General features: G+C 32.8%; 1 protein-coding gene and 1 long non-coding RNA gene across 2 annotated transcripts in view; one reads left to right on the plus strand and one right to left on the minus strand.

Moving 5' to 3' along the window:
* Positions 1-14,661, minus strand: part of LOC121113784 (uncharacterized) — a 48,084-nt gene extending 33,423 nt beyond the window's left edge. The window contains exon 1 of the mRNA XM_040707645.2: positions 14,125-14,661. Within this exon, the coding sequence (XP_040563579.1) occupies positions 14,125-14,403 (279 nt within the window). The 5' untranslated portion in view covers positions 14,404-14,661. The remainder of the gene's footprint in view (positions 1-14,124) is intronic.
* LOC139904823 (uncharacterized) lies at positions 810-10,743 on the plus strand. Its single transcript, XR_011779063.1, has 2 exons — positions 810-9,261; positions 9,901-10,743. It is a non-coding gene; the product is annotated as an uncharacterized lncRNA (long non-coding RNA).
* Positions 14,662-25,025: the final 10,364 nt, after the last annotated feature.

The raw sequence follows: 25,025 nt of genomic DNA on the forward strand, positions 1-25,025 counted from the left end.
TTCGAAAGAACTGATAAAAAGCTTCAATTTGATGTTTGTTTTGTTTTTGTACGATCAAAAATGTTTGAGCAAAAAGCAAAACGGCAGAGGGTGTGCGATCTCCTCTGCACACAAGTCGATCTACGACTAGAAGGTCTTCACAGTGGACACTGTTCTGAACAGGAGAAATGATCGCTTCTTATCTGAATCAAAAGCTCAGGTCAAGGGAACCTTCAGTACCAAACATCCAACTCAGGTCATGGTCCTCCGTGTTTTGGAGTCCGACGGCAGCAAGATGCCTTCCTCCTTCTAACGAGGAAGTCGATACAGACGTTACTACAAAGTCCTCAGGTACTATGTCTTGCCATGGTTGAAGAGCACGTTCTCTAGGGACAACTATGTGTTTACCAAAGACGGCACCCCTATACACACGTCCAAGAAAGCGAGAAAGAGAGGCGTCACCTATCAGAAAAATACTACAACTCCATGAATGATAATATATGGAGTTACTTACATTGAGGAATGTGGGAAGATTCTTCTCAACCTGCGCCATTTTTTTAGAACAACTAACTTAAAGAAAAAACTACAGACTGTCACACCACCAAGCAGATAATATATTTATTTAGTTTGCTCATGACATATTCTTTACGAATACAAAAATTTAAATAGTATTTGTCGTCAACTGTCGATGTTTTTGGTTCTTTCTGATTTCGAATTAGCTCTTGTTAGTTAAGTTTCGAACAATTTTCAAGCATTGATTAAATAATAGTTTCATAGTTTGAAAGAGTTTACTAACTCCTTCTAAATGATTTTGGGCCTTTTCGTTTTTTTCTTTTTGAAAGAAAGGTTGCGAGATACAATAAAGGTAATCACGTGATATATAATCATACTTTTCCATACGGTAAAAACGCACACAAAAGATGGAATGGTAATAAAACAATATTAATGGTATGTACATTAAAATATACATCAATAGAATTAAATACATATGTATGTATACGGTTGATGCCAAAAACCACAAGGAGAAGAAATGATATCCCGATATGTTTCGTAAATCTTAATTGACTTAAGATATGATGCAATAACTTAATTGTCTCTTTCCCCTTTCGTTTTCAATTTTTAGTTTTTTTTTTAATCCTACGTACAAACAAACTTCGTTCTTCATTCTGGTTAAAACCCAACTTGTACCTATTTCAATATTTAAGGATGGGTTTGATGAATAAATAAGGTGATGAATAGTACTGAGACTCGGTCTGATACCATTTTTTTGGATTAATTCTTTATTGATAATTCTATACCGATCTGAATCAATATTTTGGTCCAAACTTGTTATCAAATATTGCACCTCAGTTAAATAGTGGATCGATGTATCTTTTCTAAAAAAAAGGTCATTACAGAACAATTTTCTCTTTTTTAACACAAGTGTAATTATATCAAATTTCTTTCCTAAAAAAAAAAGTTATTTGTAGACCGAGTTTTATTACAAATCCTGTCCTGAACGACCTTGAATCGAATTAATTGGGTCTTACAAAAAATATAAGTCTCAAAGAGATCTAGGAATTCCACACCGAGACCCAACACTAGGGTTTTGATGACTTTTTTTTTATTAAGGACATTTTAAATTTATATAAACAGAAGCTTGGCTCAGCAGGGAGAACATGACTACCTTCTGGGTCGCAGACCTCTGACCTTCGTCAGAGACTTTGCTGTTAAGTGCCTCTTGGAGGGAAAGAAAAACAAGACTTATGATCCGAATGTCGATGCCCTGAAGGAGGTTACCACGGAAGAGTGGAATAAATTGTCTTTGTACTTCATCAAGGCCAGCTGTGCTTCTGTTCGTCACTGCATTTACGTCATCATTCAGAATGGAGGAGGACATATTGAATAAAAAGTGTAGAAAACTGTTGATTTAACAACTTTTGCTTCAAAAGATTGGCATAAAAATGGCACAAAATAAAAATATGTAGAAGTGAAAACGGCTTTTCAAATTTTTGAGTACTCACCCTGTATATACCCATAGGATGTCATTTAATAAAATTAAAAAAATATCCACAATGTGTGCGGTGGTCTCTATTTTTACTGTCTATGGATCAACCTTGAGGAAGGAATTTCTTGAGTCGTGGTCTTCATCATCATCATCATCATATAGTCAACCACTGTCCTTGCTACTTAAAATAGATGCCTATGTATATCCTATTATCTATTTGTCAAAACAAACTCATTAATGAAAGTACATACATATATCTCATACATACATAGATGGGTCAATGACATTTAAGAAGAACTGATTCAAGACAATGCGACCATGAAACAAGGCCATTATAGAAAAAGTATGTAATTCAAAGAAATGGTTTATTGTTTTCTAATTGTAATAATAGAACTCTCTTGAATGTATGTAATGCTTAGTAGTCATCAACCTTCAAAACCAATTGTAGTTGGCAAAGAAGTAAAAAAATAGGACTAAGACCAAGGAAATTTAACCTCCATATCCATGAAAACTAAGCCGAAAAAGCAATCTCATATTTCTATGATGTTTTATTAATTAGAGACAGTATTACAAAAGACATAATAATAATAATTATGTATAATATTACATTTTACCTATGTAAGGCCCTTATAACCCTATAAGTGAAAGAGCCGGATATGACATATACCTACCTACCTATATACACCGAACATATGTACCTATGTTAGGTAATACAAAATCGGAAATCGCTATATAATATACATGAAGTTTTCATTCATATATCACTTAAAGGAAGATTTAATACGCTCAAGAGTTCAAGGATATTATTATGGCTTTGTTTGTAGATATTATCTACAATACCTATTTGATAGTTCTGATAACAATATAGTGATTTAAAATAATAAATCAAACTGGAAAAACTACATTTGCTTAGAGTTGTACAGGGTGCGGTTTTACAATTAAGAATTTTCGAGACCAGAACATAAACCTTTTTACTTCTTAAATTAGTAGAGATATTTACAAATCCATTTATATACAAACGTAGGTAACCTCCATGAACCTAATCATTCAATCCAAGCACCTGCAGCCTCCAACCTGGTGTGGAACCTGCGGCACGCCTTGATCAGGTGATCTTTATTCATATTGTTCACAGCCTCAATAATGGGGCTCTCAGAGAAGCCAAATTGTTGTGAGCACGGTTGTTGGACTCTCTCTCCAAGATGGCCCACACGAAATAGTCCAAAGGATTGCAGTCGGGAGCTAGAGGGGCATATTTCCTTAGACATCAACATCTCCTAATTGTCCGAAAGCCAATTTTTGTACCAGATGGCTTGTATGAGCGGGCGCGCCGTCTTGCTGGTAGAGATATAGTCTTCTGGCTGCAACCTGAGAAAGTCGATGATCTCTTCGGGCACACGGCCTGCACGGAGTGCAACAATGATCGCTGTACGACGATCGTACTAGGTGGACATTTTCAACGCTTTGTAAACACAAAATTGTTTGCTAAATCTGATAAACTGATTTTTAAAGGGTTCCCAAGAAAAACTGGTTTATAAAAAAATCTTAATTGCTAAACCGCTCCCTGTATATTTTATGCACTTTATGTATCTAAAAAGGAATTAACATGGCTACTCTGACAATTTGAAGAATGTTTGGAAAAGGAGAAGCACAGCACGGTGTTCCCTCACTAACATGAATTTACACTCTATTTTGTAACCAGCTGTGGATTTTGTGCTTCTTTACTCTTTATCTAAACGTTGATTAATCGAACTATTTTCAACAATATTAAATTATAACTCGTTAGTTGGGTAGAATTGGGAACCAACTACGAGTTGATTTTGAACTTCTTCTCTATTTCTTTTAGGAGGAAAGGTTTAAATATAAAATAAAAGTTGTCATGACATTTAATTGGATTAATCCGAGGAGCCATGAGAGGAAGTAAATGACCTCAAATCCCACTTCATATCTAGCAATGATATAGGGATGGAATCACTCCGATATTGATCCTCAATTATATTCTGAGTCACACAATTATAACTCTCTCAACAATTCATCCTTGTTACTCCATGCGTTTCATGAGCAGACGCACATTTGTTTACTTTGTACAAGAATCAAATAATAATGAAAGTTATAAAACTGCTCAGATTGTCAACTACAAAAATATCGTACGCGATAAAATGCTTAGAATTTACGGCAATGCTATATGATTCTAACCAAGATTCTTTGCATGTTGGATATTATTGTAAGTATTTTATTTAAAGAACATCAAAATTATATTTATTTTCCACAAGCTGAAAAAAAAGATAAAAAAATAACTTTGTATATGAAGGAACTGACCACAAGTATTCATTGTGTGTTATTACTAATTATAATTATTGTTATATACTGTAGATATCATTGCCATTACCACGAACATCTTATAGAGGTAATAATTCTGAGTCTATGTGAGTGAGAAAGAGATTGTTTCACAGTGTGGAAGAAGTGCATGGTTTTTATTCATACCTAGTACATTATCATAGCAGCACTGGTCATTTCAGGAGTGGGTATATTATACAATGTGTTCCTGAATTAGTGTTCTATCAAGAAAATTTAAATAAATTATGGCTTGTATATGTAGGAATACATTTTTACTGGTTTAGTAGTGTCCTACAAGTGAACAATATCTTATATTCAATGGGCTTGCCCTTGCTCTAAACAACTTAGAGGAAACGCCTTGTTAATGATTTGCATCTTGTACGTACAACGTCGCCCGAGGAGCCTCTGTAGCTGCTATCAGGGAATCCTTGTTCAGGCGTGAACCTGCATCAGTCTTCCCCCAAGCCATACCCTACAGGGAAAAGTCAAGGAGGTATAGATGAAGAGAGATGCCACAAGATTTTGTTCCAAAGGTGCTCTTAATTGTCTTAGCAACACTTGTACTTGATTTCCAGTGTGGTCCAGGCCACTATTCTGCTGTTGCATTATTTTTTACTTGAGGAACGAAATCTCTATACATAATTAGTGCTGTGTAAGTCTTTAATTATTCGGTCCAGTCCAGTATTAGAACAAGTTCTACCAGTCCTTGGAACCCTCGCGTCTGTACTCGAACTGATTTAAAAAAAAAAAAAATAAAGTTGAGTGACATCATCAAGGACCGAAATATATAAGTTTTAGAACTGATATTCAGTAATGAACTGGACCGGACTGCAGTCTTCAGTCCTAATTAATGACTGACACGCAATTCTCTAAATTTAATGACGTTGAAGTTAATGGAACACTATTTCTGTATGTGATAGATATTTATTTTGTCATTTGTCATATATCTATCACGACGTTACCTCACTAACATACAAATTAACACTGTATTTTATTGTCAGTTGTCGATTTTTTAAACCTTTCTACCCCTTTGAACGTTGATTGGTTAAAATATAATTCTCTCATGTTATGCTCTGAACTATTCCCAATAATTACTTAATAAGAATTCTATGGCTGCAAATAATTTACCAATAGGTTATGAGCAAAATGAATAAAAAATATCATCTGCAGGGTGCTGTGACAGTTTGTAGCTTGGGGCATGCAACATCACTTTTTTACAGGGCCCTCTATGTGAGTAGCATAGACCTATATATTATATTAAATTTTATTATTTTGCTTTTTTTGTTCACAAACTGATAAAAGTAAACAACGCTCACGCCTATTGGTTTGGAGCATTTGTCTGTTTTTTATTGAGGAAAGGTTGCGGGATACAATAATGGTAACGACGTGACATAAGTATAATTCCAGGGATTGCACCTACAATGTGCATATTATTTGAAATACCCTGGATTTTTTATTTTTATTTTCATAGAAAAATAAATGCATTTGATTATTACAAGTACAGTTAGTCTAACTAGCAACTAACTGATCATTTACATACATGCCTTGTAAGCAATAGCTAGGTAGGTCTAGCAAACTCCTTCTACACTTGTAATATATATGTAGATACTTGTAGACGAAGGGAAAATATGGAAAAGCAAATACGTAGTTTGATTATTATAAATATGTAATATCTATGTATACAATCTATTTATAATTTATACCTTATCCTGATAATGGAAATGATTATTCCTACCTTGATAATTCGATATGCAAAGATGAAGAAAAAGTCAATCAAGGACTGAACAACCAGTTTCCTAATAATATCTACATATATAACCGCTACTGAAATCAGAGTATTATTATTTATTTATGGAAATGGGGATACATTCATTCGGGTTGAAATCCCACACAATAATACGTCAACAGTCAAAATGATGGATTTTGATGTAATTAATTATTTATTTATTATTATTTTTATTCCTCCTAAGTCCAACTAGGAGAATTGTTGGTTGTCTTACTCCAAAATTAATCTTCGGATTAATTATTATCTATATTTAGACAGAAAAAGTTTATCTGTGAAGGACTGATTTTTGAGCGTGCGCTTGATATCTTAGAACTCCGTGACAACTTGATCAAAGAAATGGGCGTGTGTAGCTAAAACTCAACCCGTCAAATAAAAAAATAAAAAATAAGGGAGTACATATCTATTGATGCAAATTGGGAGTATATTTTAGCTCACCCGTTTTTTTTTTTGTTTTTTTTTGCTGTTGTTGAGTTGACAAATAGAAGAACAAATTTTCTTTTCAGAGGCTGTTGTTATTAGTATTTAATTCCAAATGTGTTAACTTCCTTTTCTAATACCCAGAGCAAATCATACTTATAAAAGGAACCGGATTGTGTTCATAAAAGACGGAGAGTAACCCTTAGGATTTGTAGCGGAGTTACAATCTTAAGTCCTTGATGGAAAAGTTTATCTGTCTTTTATTTGACGTGCGGTACTACGAGCAATACTTCTAACTCCCGCTAGGGTGTATATACCAATTATAGGCATTACAGAACTCTTATAGTCCGTTGAGAGTTATACATAAGAATATGTTGTTCAATATAATTAATAGACTTTGGATTTGGGAAGCGTTTGTTTCGTCCAAAATGAGAAAAAAAGTGCGTTATTTTTTTTTTTTTTTTAATTTAAAATTTTATTTCGTTTTTTCCTTCGAACTGTATTGATAGTTTTAAACAATCTAAAAGACTCTTCAACGTCCACATTAGAAGTTGGAGCAAATATGAAGTCCGTGTGATCTTCAAGAGTCTTATTAGATGGGGGCATCTTATCATCACCACACCTGATTCTAAATTTTTGCATAAATGGAAGGATTTCTCAATTTGTAGAAAAAGTATTTATCATGTGTTGCAATATTTAAGGGGGATTATTCAAAAGTCAATTTCGCACCAAATTTCTCCTTCTTTGAATTGGATACTGTAGGAATCTTGCTTCTTTCCATATTCCATGATATAATCATAACCTGATTGCATTACATATATAATTTTACCTCCAAAATGTGAGCCTAATAAAGGAGGGTTTTTGCAGGTGGATTTTTTCCTTAAAAGATATCATCAAAAGCTGTTGTGTAATCAAACTAGAGTCCAAATTTTCTCTATTTATTTATTACCAGTATAGAAAAATGAGCAAATTTTAACACATAAAGTGAACAGCTGTGGATTTTTGAAACTTTCTCCCCCAAAAAAAAAAAAAAATAATTTTTTGTCAACAGCTGTAGATTCTTGAAAATTTTTCTACAAAAAATTTAATTTTTTGTAAGGAGCTGTGGATTTTTTTTTCCAAAAAATTACAAAAACCCAGCACTACAAAAGAATAATCTTACAGACACCCCCGACAATTACCTCCAACTATTAAAGAATAGTTCAATAGTTTCGAAGAATTGGGCAAATATCAACTGATTTTGAGCATTTTATCCTGTTTTATTAAGAAAAGGTTGCAAGATACTATTTTTATCACTCGTATAACATGTATTTCGAGATCGTGGTCTGAGACTACGATTTGGACCAATATTTCTGTCCAAATCGTTTGAGTGAAATAAACACTTGAGACCGGAACGAAAAAAAGTCGATCACGGACCGATTCTCAGAACTGAGCTCCTCCTTCTACTTATTTCATTGATTCCACTCTAAGTAAACACATTTGTCGTTGTCATTGATGATGTACTTTACATAGCTTAGAAACTTTAAATATTATAAATTATATTTTGTTTATTTTTGATTCAAGGAAGAGGACCTTGATTTTTGGGAAATAATACAATCTCAATTACATTTTGACTACTTACAACTTCTTTTCATTCCTTCTTAATATACTTATATATGTATACGTATATAGGTATATAACAAGGAAAAGACAATTACTTATAATTGGTTAAATAAATAAAGGATTTCTATTGGATTTCAAAAGTGAACCAAAAAATAAATCACACACATTCACGCAGGCACAGAAGGACATATTCATCATGATTACGTTTCATTTCAATTTTACCTACATTATAATATGTATTTGATTAAGTTTCTTTCCCCCTCTCATTGTCATAGTGCTCAGAGCATTCCGACTACTTAATCAACATAAAGTAGCTTTATCACGTAGGATGTAACAAGTACCATATATATGCAGGTATGCATGTACAATGTACATGGTATATTATCGTCTTCTCATGAGAATGAAGGATCATCAATCAAAACACGTGGAGTCGCTTATAATAATCATGTCTTTCCTGAATGACTACAGCTGAAATGTCGTCACTGTCTAGATCAGTGGTTCCCAACCGGGGCTCCACGGTGCATCGTCAAAGACTCTGCGAGGGATTACATAAATAAAACATTTGTATAAGGATTTCTAATAGAATATGCGAAAACTAAAAAGAATAAATATTATTATCCGCAAGATAGTCTGACAATCTGTTCAAAAAAAATGGCGCATACTTAGAAGAATTTTTGTATATGTGAGTAATAATATTATCATTCAGGGAGCCGAATTAATTTGCTGCAAGGATATTAAAAAATGTCAGAAGGGCTTCGCAGTGATGAAAAGGTGGGTATCCCTCGTCTAGATGATATTAATCTATAGCATGGTAAAGATGGGTACATTACTACTTATAAAGTGCATCGTGTTGGCCGGAGAAGATATTGTGCGTATATATTTCATATATGAACTGTGTAACGTCCGGCACGACTTGTCTGGAAATGGACGGCGCTAGTATCGTGGTAAAACTTAGTACGTTTAAAAAGATAAACATGACTCAAATCCAAGCTCAAATCAAGGTTTATATCACAAAAAAAAATGTCACTGAGTAATTATAATTTTTTGATAGAAATTTGACTTCCTCTAAAGTATTTAATGATTGAGATCCTGTCAGGTTTTGATTGGATAGTGGGGACACTAATAGCAATTCCTGTACATCAAACAGTCCCTATAAGTAAGTAACTCAGTCCTTAACCAATCCATTTTGAGAAACTGCAACAGCTGAAATGTCGTCATTGCTGTAATTATCTAATCATGCGGTCATTTGTGCATATATAATTCATGATTATTTAACCATATATAATATTATTTATAAATTTTTTAAAGCTCAGGGCTTTAATAATGATTTTTTGAGAATCTGCAACAGCTGAAATGCTGTCTCTTTCTAAATAAAATAAATATGTTGTTATAACAAGTGTGCTCCTAATATAATTATCATTTTAAAGATTTGAAACCTTTACTGCCTATCAGGAATCTATGTATCTAACGTCTAGCTTATATTTATATATATACCAGCCCCTAATACGTAATTAAATCATAATTTATTCTTATTTACATACTGAAGATAATCAATTATCTTTAAATAATCAGATCTGTTTCGCCAATTATATACTTTTATCGTCCTATGCACTCAATTCAAAACAAAATTAACATTTAACATCTAGCTATTTTATATGAATTTTCAATACTTTGATATATGATTAAATTTCAATGTCACTATTCAACGCAAGCGTTTCCTCTTTTTTTCATTTTAAAGACATTAAATGAAGTTCCTTCTATATATAAAAATTACTATACAAACAATCAACTTTAGGTACAGAACATGTGTTTATGAGAAATCTACGACGTTAGTGAAACTCTTGTATATGGAATACGAATTATACATAACACATGAGTTGAAAAGTCTCGGAATTCAGACATAGATAACGCTATTTTTTTTTAAATTCACCTCATTTTCCGTTAGTACCAACCAAAGTATCATGACAATCTGTTCTTTAGTTTGTGAGTTATTTTGCTAAGTGTGACGTTACTTTTGTTAATTCTAAAATAATGCATCGAAAACTATTTCGAGTTTTAATTTTACACTGCATCTTGATAGGAAAAAATACAGTCTTATTACTTTGGGGCCGGCCCTTAAGACCGTCAGTCCTTCAGACTCTCAGTTCTAGAACGGATTTTAAAAAGAAGAAATATAGTTGAGTGACGTCATCAAGGACCAAACTTTATAAGTTTGCAGGACTGATATGTTGAACTGGACCGGACTGAGATTGAACTGGAAGGGACTCCAGTTTTCCGTTCCAATGAAAGACAAACACGACACTACTCAGAAATATTCAAAATGTGGGTTATTTTAGCACAAATGTAGTTTGGAACTATTCATTTCCTTTTCATTTTAAGACAATTTCATATAGTTTTTTCCTTTTTTTTTTTGTATATTTTATTTTATGAAAAAGTTAGACATCCTTTTTGTACGAATCTGTCAGACCTGAAACGCCGTCAAGAAGTAAAGTATTTTTATGTCCTCTGTATAAAATTATGTACGCCTAAATGCCTGTCATGATGCAACATCTACTAATATACCACTAGTCATTCCATATTTTTTATTCTAATAACAAAACTTGAAAACATTCCTTCTTCAATACATAAGTTCTTTTTACGTGATGATCTACATAGAAATGTCATTTTATTCATAATATTTACATGCTCAGTTGAGTACCAAAGAAGCGTAGAATCCTAAATATGCTGCTGGCATCTATATAAAAGTATACATACGCAAGTAAAAGATGAAACAGTCAAAAACATCTTCAAAACTGAAGAAATATGTAGGAGCAAATCCAAATCCAAGTTGTGACCCCTTTTGAGAGAATTATATCCTTCTTCGTCTTGATAGTTGTACGTATTTCATATATACTTTTTAAAAATAGTCATAACTTCTTATATAGTAGTATAGTATGTATAATTCACCTTTTTTTGGCAACATGGATTTTTGCAGAGTGCAGTAACTAACGATAATAAATACATATATGGCAAGCATGATTTTTAATGCTCTCTAGTGCTGTGATGAAAGGTGGTATCTTGCTTTAATAAAAGGTCAAGGCTTATCTTGATAAATCATTTTGTGTACATCTATATATAGATTTGTATATTCTAAGCAAGATCTCGCGTGCGAGATTTTTTGTATATATGTAGTTGGGCATCTGAGGTGTGTTTTTTTTTTTTTTTTTTTTTGCTTCTTTCTTTCTTAAAATGTTATCATTATTCTTGACGAATACAAATCTAAGTATGTTCTTCGTGTGCTCATCAAAGACGTACATAAAAAAAGAAGCGGGGGTTTGGTTTCAAAGTTTAGTCAATTTTGCATCCAATTCAATTATGTCTCTATAGTAGATCAAACTGAAAATATGGTATGGGGAGTAGTACTAGGTTCACCCATGGGCCATGCCATTTCATATGAGTATTATTAAGGCAATTTTTGTATCAATTTTACGACAAAAGTTCGGGGTTTAGCTTGATACCCGTGCTTTCCTATCCGGTTCCCCGATCATTGACCAAAAACCAGTTATTTCCGGAGTCGCCAAATCTATTTTGGTTATATTAGAATTGCACACTGAGGATTTGTTGGGGAGTTATAAATGTAAGTCTTTGTTGGACTTGGATTTGAATTGAGGATGGATATCAGAGTAATTCCTACCTATACCCTTGTTTTTCCCTCATATGATGAACCGTCATGATAACTTAGTTGTTCTTCTCCAAAAAATTCTTCAAATTATCAGGGCTACCATATTATTTTTTGGTTATGGTCATTACTATAACATATGTATGGTCATTACTATGGCTCCCTCTAGCGGAATGGGCTTTGAGAGGAAAGGATTTTAAGGTAAATTATCAGTATGATTTAATAAAATAATTGGGAATTGTACTCTATACATACCTACATATATTAATTTGTAGGAAAACGGGAAATCATTTACCCGTGTCGTCGGAGTGGTGCGTACATACGAGTACATTTCCTTTTTACATACCTTTTAATATCACATACGCCCTTATTTATTTATTTCTATTCTACAATGAAGATGAATTTTTTTCTCACGAAAACAAGAGGCATGAAGTAAGCTGAAATAAATAAAAGTTACAGCTTTGACGACGCATGGAGTGAAATCTTTCAAGACACAGAGAACTACGTATTTATAATGTATTATAAACGATTAATATTATTAATCGAATTATGGGAAAATGTTGGAATTAAGAAGCCATTTTCTTCATACAAATACATACAAAAACGATTCCTAGTACATCCATATATAATTTATGAGTAGAATGATTCAATATTTCTATAATTATCCATAAAGTTTTACAGAAGTAAGAGAAAGTTCATGTGGAGGATGGAACAGAGGTGGGGACTTGAACCTCAGACTTTCTACTAGAGTTGAACTTGTGTTCTTATTTTGAAGACTTGGGACTCGACTTGATTTCACAATCACAGATTTGAGACTTCACTTTGACTTGACACCGTAACTCAACTCAAGACAAGCATAAATACAAGGTACCCAATATTATAATTATGGTTTGTTAATGAGGCCACAAGAAATCTGATGACTGGAACTGGACTCCATGAAAATACTCAAGGACTTGGAATTATGAGCAAAGACTTGAGAATCGACTTGGACTTGCAGTATTGTAAGGACTTTTGACCACCTCTGGTATCATCAAACTTTGAGCCCTTGCTCAAAGGTCCTTAAATATAGATATCAAGTCCAGTTCGAATCCTTAGTTTTGCCTTTTGAGATTATTTCAAGACCATACTTATAATTTATTTGTGGATTTGAGATTTAAGGGTTTCCTTGAGTCCAATATTAATTAAAATTAGTTATAAAACGTCAAAATTAATGGCTATAATCGAAGCAAGTTTCCATTTTTTTCAAAGTAATGCCTTCATTGTAATATTTTACTACTTATCTTACGATTTGAATTGGTGATTAGGAGAAAATTGAGAAAAAATGGCCACAAGTTCAGTAGATTCCGTAAAGTCTTAGCTTTTGAGTCCAAATCAAGTGTAAAATCTTTGATTTTTCAAGTCAAGTCTCAAGCCTTCAAAATATGGACTCGACTCCCAGTCCAGTCTCAAGTATGGAGTGATATAATATATACACACATATTATATAAAGGATCAGTACTGAGCAACTGACGTTGATCATTTTGAACCTTCCTTTTTTTATTTGACCTACCAGGAAGAGCATGACTTGATAAATAATATTCATTTCCGCCAAAATACACAACTTCAATGCATCTACTTAAATGTGTGTCTGGTACATCCTACTCGTGACGTAGCTAGTTAAATATAAGGGGAAGACTATCCCCTGACAAAAATTTGAATGGTAAAACACATTTATCCAACCAGGAAGAACATGTATGCAGTGTCGTAGTCGCTGGGGATAAGGGAGGGGGCCCAATTATTTTTCTTATGGACCCAACGGATAGTGAGTCCTCCATTGTCACTCAAATCATGTCCCCAATAACAAAACTGAGACCATGTCATCTAATTACTTCATCTGATCAGTAAAGCTACTCCCATCATCTACAAAATATGGCTACAAATCTTTTATGAACAAATTATGGTTCATTAACAGATGACGTTTCCATCTTTCTCTCTTTCCTCTGCCTCTTCTATTTGTATTTTCCCCTGTGAAAGTTGTTATAATCATTTTCTAATGACAATTCTCTATAATTACTTAATGAAGTATTGCTTTGTTTTTATTTATTGTTTTTTTTTTCCGTGGGAGATTGCTCGCGGTTATTACTTTGTACATACATACATAGTTTGTTTAATTAGAATCACCCCGTACATATTTTAAGGAAGAATTATTATTCATCGTCTTAAACGTCAATTAAATATATATTGTAATAAAATGAAGCTTATTTTTATTATTACTTAGACATTTCATGTTTCCCACGAAAGATACAAAAATAAAATGCATATATTTGACGAGTGCATTTGCTCACAAATTTGCAGATAAAAAAAAACCCAAATAAAACTCACCTCCACAATGATGAGTATATACAACTTGTCGTACTCCGTGTAGAGAAGACCCGTGATGATGACCTTAAATATCATATAGGAGAAGATAAGAGCCTCCAGAACGAGGATGCCGATCCTTAGAACTTTATCACTAAAGGAAGAGCTGACTTTTTTAACAAGTCTTCGACTCAGTTCCTTCATTTTAAGTTGGAACTTTTTATGATTCTGAATCTGCTGTTGAGAGACAACAGGGACGAGCTGCGGGGGTGGCCCTAATCGAGACTTGGATTGAGGAGCCATGGTATGATGAGGACTTAGGGGTCAGGCAGAGAACACAAATCACACGGAATACAATATTAGCAATTAGTTGTTGACTGATTATTCATTCAACTTTTTAATGAATCATTTTTTTTTGTCGTGGCTGAGTTTATCACTGGGGAAGAGGGATCTATCTCACTCACATGGACTTGGAATCAAAACTAAAGACGACGAAAGATGAAGAATGTATCTACTACTACTACTATAGTAATAATAAGTTACAACTCTCTTCTCTATATTTCTACAATGTTTGTATACGAAGCGAGTTTCCAGGGCGCTCGCTTTTTCCATGTATGTATGCAGATACTCTGGTGCTTTTGGTGGGTATTTTGGACACTTTACCTGGGACGGCAAAGGAAAGAACCATTCATAAGGAGACTTGGTTCTCTATATACTATATATAATTATGTTTCTACAAATGGTGTATGTTGGTACAAATGGGTAAAGAGAAAAGTTGGTCGAGGGAAATTTCTCTTTTTTCCTCGTATCTCTACATTCAATAAGTGTCTACTGATCCAAAAGAAACTTTTTGACCACTAGGTAAACTCCTTTTGTAGCACATCAACAATAAAAAAAAACCTAGCTTGAACTATTTTTCTCAAAGTTATTTACCGAGTGGCTCAATAAAATCTAAACACTTTGAATTTTAAACTTCAGCAATAGGTAATTTATTAATCAATAGAAGAATTTAAAAAAATAATAATACTATAAATAGATGTGTGTCTGAGCTTTTTTAATCAATAATGTAGCCGCCCTTAGGAGCAATGATGGCTTCAAGGGGGCAGCGGAAGGGCTGGTACCCGATGTGGATAAAGTCATCTATCCTGGTATACCAGTGCCGACTGGCAGTGGCTTTGAGGGCCTCAGTGTTTGGATGATGAACACTGCAGACCTTCTCCTGAACATTCATCGAAAAGGTTTAGTCAAGAGGCTTGACATCGGTGCTGTAGTGGAAAAAAGTAGTTCAAAAGAATTCAAAAGATTCTAGCAATGGAAGAAATGGGATTTTTCATTGCTGGTGTCAAAAGTGGCCTCTCCACCCTCGCAAGCCTCTTTCCACCGACTTTTTTTTTATAGCTCTATAGACAGTCTGGTGTGAAATCCTGAGATCTCTTGCATGGGCTCTGGAGACGCCCAACTGCTTAGAGTATGCGAACAAAAATTCGTCGGATCACGTTCAAGTGTGATTTTCTCGAATTGTACGTAAGCTAGAGAGCTCATGTTTCTGTTGTTTTGTAACTAATTATATACTCTTCAATAATTCGAAATATGAATTAATTTCAATCACTTAACCTTAATGAATTATTGAATAAGTATGTCTTCATATTTCTATGGAACACCCGGTTTATATTTTGTATTCATGTACGGATTAAAGATCGTCAATTTCTATCAACAAAAACACTCAATTGCAATTTGTATTTTGTGATCAGCTGTCGATTTCTCTGCTTCTTTTCTCCTAATCAGTGTTCAGCAATTGTTAAGCTGCGTGCAATTCTCAACAATAATTGGAACTAATTTAGCCAAATTATTATAGACATTTGGATAAAAAAAAATAGTTATTCCTTCAAATTTAGCCTCTGCCCAAAAATTTTAACACGGAAATTAAAAAATAAAAGGAGTTTAATGTCAAATTTGGTAAATATAAAAAAAGATCTATCAAAATTGTCACATCGGGGAAAAAATACTCCGCTGATGACGTCACCAATATATAATTTGCTCCCTCCCACACTTGCATATGCATTCAGACGCCGGTGCCTATCTACTAATTGATTTTTGGCATTTTAATATGTTTCTTTTTGAGGAAAAGTTGCGTGATGCAATAAAGGTGACAGTACTCATAGACATACCAGTGTTCTGACATTAGGGACGTCACAGCCTATTTTAAGGCCGAGAAAATACTTATATTGGGTGATTAAAGAAATAAGTTTTTAATCACCCGGTATGCTTGTGGTTTTTGAATATTTTTTTTTTAATTCCTAAAATTAAATTTTTTGAAACAATAATTCAAAATTTCATAGCATAGCTATTTACAGATAATTAAATTTTTCTGAAAAAAAATTAAAGACTTGAATTTCAAAAAGTATTAAATATATCGGAAAAAAAATGCAAATATTTAATTTTTTTATTTAAAAAATTAACATGGTTAGTACAATCCGATTTAGATGGTTCCAACCGGGTTTCTGGCTAATTTTCACTTCCTGGGCAAGGGAATAAGTGTTAACTTGCCGCTACAACTCGACGATTTCCATTATTTTATTGACATTTTCGACATCCATATTACCAGAACAAAAACAACGGGACCCCTGCATTGCTTTTGCATTCGATACTCTATTGGACCCATAAACAGCATACCTTTTTTTGCCACCTACTTCCCCTTTTAACCTTGGTTGGAGGTATACTGAAGAATGTATCGAATTTTCTCTTTTTTACTTCAATTTTGGAACGCTGTAACACAAAACTGGCTCCAGAAAAACACAAAGCTGTAAATGAACTTTTTTTAAAGTGTTGGTTTAACCTTTAAGCCAACACTTTAAGCTTTTGTTGATGTAATGTATTAATTGTGAGATGTAGCACACTAAAGACGTCTAGCGAAAAGCGCTCAGAACTATTTACTTAACCTAATATTTGGGCCCTGTGCAATCCGTTTCGCATAGGGCCCCTTAAAGGCTAAGGGTGACTCTAAAAATATGTCTAAGAAATATTGGGATATATGGTCTAAAAAAGAATAAATTTTCTTGATTTAGTTTTAAGATTGTTTATTTGTTAACTTTTTTTTTCTATTAGAAAGAGGAAGTTTACTTATTTATTTTAAATCATCAATAGGTATATGTAGAAGGAAATTTTAAAATGATGGTAATAATACATTGCTTTGTTTTGATGTGGTATGCATAATTTAGATTTCATCATCATAGAGAAGAAGTAAAAAATATGACAGAACGATAAACAAAAAATTTTATGAAGAAATAACAAAGTAATTTCTTGATAATGTACCTACTATTAATATTATTATTGTTATTAGAATCATAATCAAAAGACAAAAAAATTAAAAATAATATAATGATGATATTTGAAAAGGGAACCTAAGAAAATATATTTGGCTTCTCAACACAAAAGCAAGCTAGAATGATTTATCTCGAAATTGAGAGTGGAAGATATGTGTATTCTTCTACGAATTATCTTCGATATATATGGTCAAACGTTCTACAAATTGAGCTTAAAGTAGCCAAAATTGATCCACACAACAAAAGAATAAGACATTGATCGATTGAATTTGAAAATGATTGCTTCGGAGGCAATATAAGTTCCTTGAATCAAATAAAGGATTTAAACTACAGCTTAAGTTCTGGGTACCCTCCTATCTCAGCCCACAAATTTGAATATAATGCCCATGATTTACTTAAATATGTCTACGAAATATTGGAAGTATTTATTTAATATGAAGTAAACAAATATATTGGGTTTTCTGGATTTTTGTTCAAGGCTGTTGTTATGTTGAGGAACTACATATGTACCGAATCATTTTCCCAGGTGAACAGAAATTTTAACTATTTTAGGAACTGATAACCCGCATGGATTTCCCAAAAAGATAACAAGTGGCCCAAATTCAGATCTTTATCCAGGTATGGGATCAACAAGGTCCGTCATATTTTTTTTCTTTTAGACAACTAGTTTTAGACCTTTTCTTTTTTAGAAGAAGGGACGTTAAGACCTAAAATCACGTCTATTATCTATGGGTAGGGGGAGGGGAGGGATCAACTTAAAAGTACATAGAGAATAATATGACAGTATGACATGGAACCACGTAGCTCAATAGACAATGTGCTTAGGAAAAATTATTTTCTTGAACTCATTTTGCGTAGGTTCGCGCCCAGGTCATTCCTAGAGAAGGAAAGATAAATTATGTATATGGATTTGAAAGAAGATTCCTACTTCATATGGAGTAATTTTAATACTATAATGTTTACTAATGCTTAATCAGTGCGACACCATCTGAACAAATACAGGAAAATATATATTGCACAAATGACATCATAGAGAATAGGGGACAAAAATTTGAAGAAATAGAAAAAAGTACATCAACTTTTTTCTTTAAAAAAAGTATTTTAGAAATATAAGAAAATATGGGGGTTTTCATTAAAAAAAAGTTATTAATTGAGATTCTTTCAAAAATGTTGGTTCAGTTTTTTTTTTTTTTTTTTGGGGGGGGGAGGGTTGTCTTACAGAAAATATGTGGCTCTATGAGGGGGATAAAGGAAAGAACCAAGTAAGTTCACATGGGGAGAGGGTGAAATAAATAATTATGTAAAAAATGAACAATGTGTTAAACAGTTTTAATAAATAGGTACACAGCATTGCTTGAAGTTATTATGCGTCGACAAACAGACAAATTGTCTTTTAATAATAAAAATTTATTCAAACCAAATTACTCATTTTTCAAGAAAAATAAATAAAAAAAGATTATGACATCAAGACCAATATGAAGTCTGATGGAAAGGATACACTGATTCTATGTATTTAATTGCAAAGGGTAGCCTGGTGTTACTCTGGCCAAGGAGGGAGCGGGAAATTACATTGACAATAGTCAAGGTTATATCTTCTTAATGTTTCGACTCCTTCGGTGCTGGTGAGCATTATAATAATATAAATATACCCCTGTATTTAATATAATTTAAATATATAATTATTATTATGAGTTTAAAAATAAATAAATAAATGGGTTCGAAACTTTAAATAACATTTTTGTCAAAAATTGTGAAACCGAAATTGGCGAATAAAATTGTAACAAACAGTTTTGGACTACTATTGAAAAAAAAAAAGTAGTAACACGCATATATTGGCATTGTCAAGAGCTAACTTACTAATATCTTTTTTTTACTTACAATACAAAAAAGTCATAAAAATAATGTCGTTGAAAAAAAAAAATCATCAATAACTGGTTCATTTTTGCAAATATTGCAAAAATTATGCCATAAAATGTTTGGAAAATTGACAATACTATATTGTTTTTTTTAGAGTCTAAAATTTAATGTACAAAATGTGGCATTTCTTTAGTTTTTGGAAAAGGACAAATATTTCAGTTAAAAATCAATTTTTACGTGTAAAATTTACATGCAAACGAATTTCCAGACAAATTTCTACAAACTTTATTTGATCTACGAATCCAATATTTCATTGTAAATCCAATTTTTGCTCTTAAAAAAAAATTAAATTCCAATTTCCACTGATTTCTTATTTTACCAATAACTTTTTTTATTTTGAATAAATTTAAAAAACATATTTTCTTAGTATAGTTTTTTTTTGAGACGCCAATCACTTTTTGATTTATAGTCTAACCCCTTAGCTAGTCTTCTTGAGCTCCAAAAAGCAATTTTTGTGTTCTGGGTTTAGAACCCCTGTCTTAGCCTGATCAGATTCAAAAGAGACACCCATGCAAAATTTCAAGATCCTAGGTGCATTGGTGTGGTACCCATAATGGGCACACACACAAACTCTATTAAATATATTAAGATAATTTATTCAAATTAAACTCTGACGCTATTCGAAACCAAAATGTTTTTATGATCAAAATACATTTGGAATATAATGGGTTGTGTTTTGATATTTATTAAGAATATAATTTTTTGCATCGTTCTTTGTATGCATAATTCCCTTTCTATATAGAGTGTTTTCCTTGACGCCACAAATTGCATTATAAATCGATGTTGGAGGGCATATGTATTAAGTTAAATAAATAAACTTCCCAAAAAAGATTTAAAATAAACAAACGAAACATGTCTATTGAATACAACTTGACGCCCAATAAAAACTGTCATGTTTTTTATTAGATCAATTTAAAAATTGGTGAAAATATAACATGAAATGACTTAACTTTTATAACTAATTTTGTATTGAATCGTCAAAGAACGAAAAAGTAGGATAATTGAGGAAAAATACCCGACCCGTGCAAATATAATAATTGATTTATTGTTTACGCATCCTAAATAATATTTAATAACGATGTGTCAACATATTTTTATTACATATTAGGCTCTAAAATACAGGTATAATAATGTTAGACGTTAAGGAGAGAGATTTTTGATGGACACAGTAAAGGTGCAAGCCCTTTTATTTGTTACACCCAGTTCGACACAGCAATAGTTCACTATTTTCCTTAATATTAATGGGAAAATGTTTTTTCTTCTTATATCATTTGGTTGTTTTAGCCCCCAAGATGGCGACCTCAAGAATGCTAACGTCAAATGAAAATGCTCAGACTTCTTTTGATTAATTATCAACATCAGAGGTCCTCATTGAAAGTATATATACGATATTTAGGAGTTTTGTGAAGTTTAGTGGTACATTTTGTTGTGAAATAAAATTTACTAATTTTTGAGTTTCTTTATACTTAAAAGAAAAAAAAAAGAGTCATTAATTATTACCTTAGTATGATTTAAGTTAGGTCTATTTTTAAAAATTTTAAATGAACTGTAATCCCTTTCGTCATCCGTCAAACATAGTTTTTTTCCAACTACAGGGTAGAGATTTTAAATTCGGAACAAGTTTCGACCTCAATATCTTGGCAGCCCTGATATCTATGTTTATAAATGTATACTCATATCAAAGTCAGCTGACAGAATTGTATAACAAAGTTACAAAATCCTGGAGATGTCCTCTGAATACGAGCGCCTGCGTCAATTTATTGTGTGCCTCTGTGCCGATCGCACGCCAAAGGATATTATTGAGATTACGAAGGTGTCCCAATCAACTGTTTACGATATTGCCAATGCATTAAAGGAGTCTGATGGTTCGGAAACAACTTTAAAGAAGACTCATGATTTTTTTGGGCTTAATAACTGATAATAAATTGATGTAATCAACCATTAAAATGAATGGACATATGGTCTCCTAGCTCGCCTGATCAGAACCCCAGAGAGTCCAATAAACGTGCACATAACAATATTGACTTATTACGGGCTTATATTCTCGAGGCAGTGGCCAACATGGTCAAAAATTTCCTAATCAAGACCTGTGCTAGGTTAGAGGGAGTGGTTGAAGCTAAAGGTGGTTGTTTAACTTCATTATAGACCCCTACATGATTTGTAAGTGGCTGTATTAATTTTGGGAAAATAATTCTAACATAAATTATTTTTAAATTTTCTTTAATTAAAATCCCCAACTTGTATATACAAATATTTATAGTATTTTTAGAAATACTAATGCTGGAAAAAAGATAAGATGATGTCTGTTGATGGGTCTTAGTAAAAAAAAAATTATAGAGATCCTTCAGATATTTTATATGGCAGTTTGTTTGTCGAACGAAAGGAACACTAACATATTTCAAAATAGGCTCAATGACGGATATCTATTTACAGGTTAGTGACGTAGTTCTACATATCGATCTTGGTATCAATTCCTTGATGCCTTTGCCTTACTCCCGAACCTTCAATGTATTGTCAAATGTAAAGAATAAAACAAAGTAACAAGATTAATTTTGTTAAAAAATTTCTTTTCTAGTTTAAAAAAAACAATATTTTTTTTCTCTATTGGTCTTAGAGAAGGTAATTTTGAAGAGTAGGAGCTAGAATGTGTTATTCTTGGATTTGTAACTCACGAGGGTAAAATGTCCAAAAGCAAAATCATTTCCAAGTCATTTTTTACGAATCTGAGTCAAATCTCCAGCCTTTCATCCCAGACTCAAAGTCGAGTTGTGAGTGTCTTTTCACTTCAAATCAAATTTCGAGTCTTTGAGGTCAAGTCCATGTCAAGTTTAAATCTTTTAGTTTCAAGTACGACCTAAGTCTGAAGTCGGAGTTAATACAGCTTATGCGCAAGCCGAGTTCGAATCATAAGATCGAACCACAAGCTATGTACTGTTCACGGCTCTTTTTTTACGAATCTGTGTCAAATCTCAAGTAAGTCTAAGGTTTTTTAATTTCGGGTACAAGTTCAGCTTGAAGTCAGAGTTACATGTGGCTTTTGTGCAAGCCGAGTCCAAAATCAAAAAATCGAACCAAAAGCTCTCTGATATTCACGACTCATTTGAACAAGTTTGAGTCAAATTTTGAGGCTTTGAGCTCAAGTTCAAGTCATGTATAAAGTGTCACACTTTGAATTTAATGAGACTTATATGCAACTCGAGTACGAATCTCCAGTTCTGCCCGATTATCGGTGGATTAGTTATTTTGTGGTACAAAATAGTATTGGACAAATAGGAGGAAAAAGGACAAACTGGTCAAATTCAGGCCTGGGCCGAAAAATTTTAACTTTCCAAAATAATAATAACAAATTAAAATCCTGCGAACGCCCTAGAAAAAGCCACATGGGCCTGTCTTAGACGTGTACAATATATAATATCCAAATACATTTATCGAACTGTCGTGAAACATTCAACATCACATCATTTCATAGTGTATAATTAGTGTTTATGTATTTTATACAGATATATAATAATATGATAATTGATATTTCAAAATATCTATTTTTAATTACGACAAATGAGGTTTTTATTATTAATATAAATGTATTTAATTTTTAAATACCAATTTTTTTTGTGCGTCTTCTCATTTCGATACATATTAAGAAATAGACTGAAAATAAATACACTAATTAAGTCCTAATAGAACTTGCCATATATCGTTCTGTCATTTTCAATTTTTTTTAGCAAAATGATTAAATATTCAATTTCAACTTTTGAGCTAAAAATAAAACACTGTAATTGAATATCTCCTTCTAAAATATTGCATTCCAAAAAAAGAACACAGTAATATTAATATTTTAATAGTCAGCAGATCAAACTAATTAATTTATTTATAAGGATCTCATTTTGGGTGTCTTATGACAAATCCTCAAAGTAACAATTAAATGTCCGTTTTCACCCACCCCTTTGAACAAATGATGGAATAAGTCGTTGGATTCCTTGGTTTGCAAAGTGTCTTATAATCACAAGGCTCCTTCTTCAATTTGGAAATACACAAGGTATGTAGGTTCGGTTTTAGGGATAGGTATAGGGGACAAGTACCCCAGACCCTGCTCTTGACTGTGGGCCTCGTGTTGGGTATTTCTTTGGAAAATATCAGTCATTTTTAAAAATAGACCATAAATAATTAAGAATATGGAACGACGTAGGTAAATGAACACCGCCCTTGGGAGAAATTATTCTCTTGAACTGAATGTGCCTAGGTTCGTGTCTCGGTTATTCCTAGAGAAGGAAATATATTTACTTAATGTATATGGACTTCAAAGAAAATGCATAGGTCAGATGGAGTAATTGTAATTGCATCATGCTTATGTACGTATACTTAACCAGTGCAACTCCATCTGACCAATTAAAGGAACTTAAAAAAAAGTTAAATAAATAAGGATTGACCTTTCCCAAAAAAGTTAAATTATTTATTTAAAAAAAAAGGAATATAAGGCTCCGCATATTTATCTTTTCCCCAGGCCCCTCTCGTTCTAAAACCGGTCATTGAATGTAAGACCGATTCTAAAATGTCCGAGCAATCAGTCATCTTTGACTATGACACATATCAACAAAAGCTATCTGATCCGTTGTTAATTAATTAAGAGCCCTTTTTTTTATTCCTTTTAAATTGATAGAGGGACTTACGGACTCGCTTCATATGCCATGGACTCGAGTCGTTAATTTTATGAGTTGATAATCAACCAAGACTTAGACATCACTGACTTGAGATCTGATCTCGGGTATACTATATAAGTTTGCCCCTCTTGACAAACATCTTCTTTCTATTTCGAAATTTGAGATAAAGTAAGCAAAAAAATATAAATTCAATTAGTTCAATCTTTTAATAGTAAGGGAATAATTTGAGGATTTGTAGAGGATGTCTCTTAGGGAGAATTCGGGAGGGGAGTAGGAGAAGGACTCGGAGTGGATCCGTGGACTGAGGGATGAGACCAAGGTATATAAAAAGTCATAGTGCCTGACATAATGAGATGACGCATCCTCCGGCTTCATCCCTCAGTCCATGGATTGATTCCGAGTCCCCCTCCCCTCTGAACACCCCATAAGATACAAATTAAGAGCCTACTCCACATAATGAGACCTTTCATCTACTTTCAGTTTCCTCCAAAGAGCTAATTGTCCGAATATATCGAAAAAGTACCTCTCCTCATACTTCAATAATATATATTCTTCGCTGTCACTTCGATTCACGAAGTTATTGCCTTATTATTAGAAGGTTTTGATAATTGAATTTCGAGTTTCATCTGTTACAGCTCCGATTTCGAGATAGAAAGATAAAGTATGGCGTGTAGGGAAACTTATACAGTGGACCCCTAATTGCTATTGGAAAAGTCATGTGAATTAAAATAATTGAAGTCTTTATACATCCACTTCCAATATTTAAGGACAATTATTTTTAGCAGTATAATATTTTTAAGAAGTAGTTTAGCTCATGTTTCTATTGATGACTCTACATTAAAACTCGAATAAATTTCCTCAGTGTGTAAAACTGAGATATTATAATAACAGAAATGTTGCACCTTGCTGAAATTCTACAATTATATTATAAGTGTCACCTAAGTTATCATAGCAAGCATCCATGTCGAGGTTACTCCAATGTATTATTAAAGCCATAAAGGCATACATGGCTTTTTTAATTTATATA

Source organism: Lepeophtheirus salmonis, chromosome 2 (genome assembly GCF_016086655.4).
Source record: "Lepeophtheirus salmonis chromosome 2, UVic_Lsal_1.4, whole genome shotgun sequence".
Taxonomy (NCBI): domain Eukaryota; kingdom Metazoa; phylum Arthropoda; class Copepoda; order Siphonostomatoida; family Caligidae; genus Lepeophtheirus; species Lepeophtheirus salmonis.